At 35.2% G+C, this 2,591-nt stretch overlaps 1 protein-coding gene across 1 annotated transcript; it reads left to right on the top strand.

Moving 5' to 3' along the window:
- Positions 1 to 803: 803 nt before the first annotated feature.
- On the top strand, positions 804 to 2,230 carry LOC111881165 (thaumatin-like protein 1). Its single transcript, XM_023877561.3, has 3 exons — positions 804 to 1,059; positions 1,159 to 1,822; positions 1,927 to 2,230. Exons 1-3 carry the CDS (start codon positions 819 to 821, stop codon positions 2,114 to 2,116), a joined length of 1,095 nt encoding a protein of 364 aa, XP_023733329.1. The 5' UTR covers positions 804 to 818; the 3' UTR covers positions 2,117 to 2,230.
- The last annotated feature ends 361 nt before the right edge of the window (positions 2,231 to 2,591 follow it).

The following is a 2,591-nucleotide window of genomic DNA, read 5'->3' as shown; positions in this document are numbered from 1 at the left end:
GACTTTCGGGACAGTTTACGCATTAGGGAACCTCCCGCTCAAACTGAGGGGGAGTGTTAATTGTATTATTTATTTTCATGTTAGTGTAGGTATCATATATATTGTATAGATAAGGGTCCTTTATGTAATTATCTCATACACTGTATTATTTATACTATGGTATACAATGCAAACCCTAAGGGGTACTTTCCACACAAACAGCTTCAATGTTTATTATTATTATTATTTTTTTGCGTAATTTTAGTTTTAGTTTTTAAATGTTATGGTTAATTTATGATTTAATTAAATTTAATATATTACTTTTTTTAAATAATCTAACGTGAATAAAAAACAAATTTTGAAAAATAAAAAATAAATAAATCAAAAACAATTAAATTGAGGAACGAAAAAAATTATGACATTTAGGTTGTTATTGTATCTTTTCAATTTCCTCGATACTCATATTGATATGGTATCCATATTCATATTGAGATGGTATATTGACCTTAACTAATTATCCACACCTATTAGAAAGCAGTTTTACCCTTACTAAAACACTTTTTTTTAATTTTTCACTTCAAAAAGCACATCACCTGCTTACGCCTAAAATTATGAATTATCCTAACAAAGATAACATAACTTAACCCACATACGTATCTAGTTTAGATAACAATAAGATACCGTTAACATCTCAACCGAAATTCATGATTTATGTTCAAAAAATTAAATCAAAATCAGCCAAAAAAACAAATATAGTATTACTTGAATATTAAAATAACACTAGTAGCAAGTGATGTCTAATTTCTACAAATAGGAATGAAGATCAAAACAGTCAGAATATGGCCCTTCCACATCATTACCGCACTCCGTCGTGTCATCATTCATGGACGCCATCACTCTATAAGTACCATCCCATCACCACCCTTCAATACCCCCTCCACCCTCCACCCTCCTCCTTCATCTTCTTCTTCAATCTTCTTCTTCTTCTTCTTCATTTACACACTCATACTTTTCTTAAAAGCTTTCATATGGGTCACTCCGATATCGTTCTTAGATTTCTCATGTTCTTTGTTTTCAAAGGTAAACCAATGCTTATCTGTATATATATCTCCATTACATTATTTCGCATTCCATTTGTGTATGAAGTTTATATTGATTAGAATGAGTTCGTTATTGCAGGTGTTTATGGGGCTACGACCTTTACATTTTCAAACAAGTGTGACTACACAGTATGGCCAGGGATACTAGGCACCCCAGCTCTCGACACCACCGGATTCGAGCTCCCGGAGGGTAAATCACGTTCACTACAAGCTCCGGTAGGCTGGTCCGGCAGGTTCTGGGGGAGAACCCGCTGCAACTTCGACGGATTGGGTCACGGATCATGTGTTACAGGAGACTGCGGTTCGGGGCAAATGGAATGCAACGGAGCCGGAGCAACCCCGCCCGCCACCCTTGCGGAGTTCACTCTCGGGTCAGGTACGCAGGACTTCTACGACGTCAGCCTTGTTGACGGGTACAATCTGCAGATGATAGTGGAGGCGAGTGGTGGGTCCGGTGAGTGTGGGACTACCGGCTGCATCGATGACTTGAACCGGCGGTGTCCAAGCGAGTTGAAGGTGGCAGATGGTGGAGGGTGTAAGAGTGCCTGCGACACATTTGGGACGCCGGAGTTTTGTTGTAAGGGTGCATTTGATTCTCCGGCGGCTTGTCGGCCGACGGCGTATTCTGAGGTGTTCAAATCAGCTTGCCCGAAGTCGTATAGCTATGCATATGATGATGCTACGAGTACTTTTACGTGTATGGGTGCTACTGATTACGTAATCATTTTTTGTCCTACTCGAAGGTATTATTTTTATATATTTATCAATTATTATTATATTATTTTTATTTTTCTATTATATTATGCTTTCAAAACATTTTCATATAGTAATGTCATTTTCTTTTCAGTATCGGAAGCATAAAGTCGAAAGCAGGCAATGTGAGTCAAGATTCATTGGATGCATTGTTGGATTTGTATGCGCATCTTGCTTCTGGGGATTCATCTTCCAATATCAAATGCCCTTATTTATTAAATTTTGTTATATTCACTCTTTATGTAATAATATTTCTTGTGCAAACATTGTTTTCCATTAAGTAATTAATTAACTATTTTTGTATCTGATAAAATTCACGACGGTTTATATGTATATATACAAATGGATTTTTTGTGATGTAATCTTTTTGTTGAATTCAGTTTCAGACTTTCAATATCTATTTGTTTGAATTGAGTCTAAATTTTAATCTAGATGAAATACAAAACCATATGTATGTGTATTTCTAGAATGTAGTATACTTTTCTTAATGTAATGCGATAGAATCTTTAGTCATGGCTTCATGCTATTCACACATTGTAATGACACGGCGTTGATCTAAACAAGTCGCTTTCTTCCGACACTGAAAGTATTGTAAGATTATGGATAAGATAATGCTTTTTGTATTGTAGATATGTACAAATAAAATAAAATAAAGCTGTTTGATTGGTCATATCTTAATTATGTGAACACTTCTGCTAAAATACCAGACCCATAAAAGAACATAGTTTTTTTTTATTTTATTTATATTTATTTATTTTG

This window comes from Lactuca sativa, chromosome 4 (assembly GCF_002870075.4).
Source record: "Lactuca sativa cultivar Salinas chromosome 4, Lsat_Salinas_v11, whole genome shotgun sequence".
NCBI lineage: Eukaryota > Viridiplantae > Streptophyta > Magnoliopsida > Asterales > Asteraceae > Lactuca > Lactuca sativa.
The sequence above is the reverse complement of the archived record's forward strand: the minus strand, read 5'-3'. Positions and strand labels throughout refer to the sequence as shown.

What these genes read in the sequence shown, in the direction of transcription:
- LOC111881165 (XM_023877561.3), top strand. Translation starts at nt 819, where the DNA reads ATGGCCCTTCCACATCATTACCGCACTCCGTCGTGTCATCATTCATGG. An exon ending in CATGTTCTTTGTTTTCAAAG is followed by an intron (nt 1,060 to 1,158) that starts GTAAACCAATGC and finishes TCGTTATTGCAG; the next exon opens with GTGTTTATGGGGCTACGACC. An exon ending in ATTTTTTGTCCTACTCGAAG is followed by an intron (nt 1,823 to 1,926) that starts GTATTATTTTTA and finishes TTTTCTTTTCAG; the next exon opens with TATCGGAAGCATAAAGTCGA.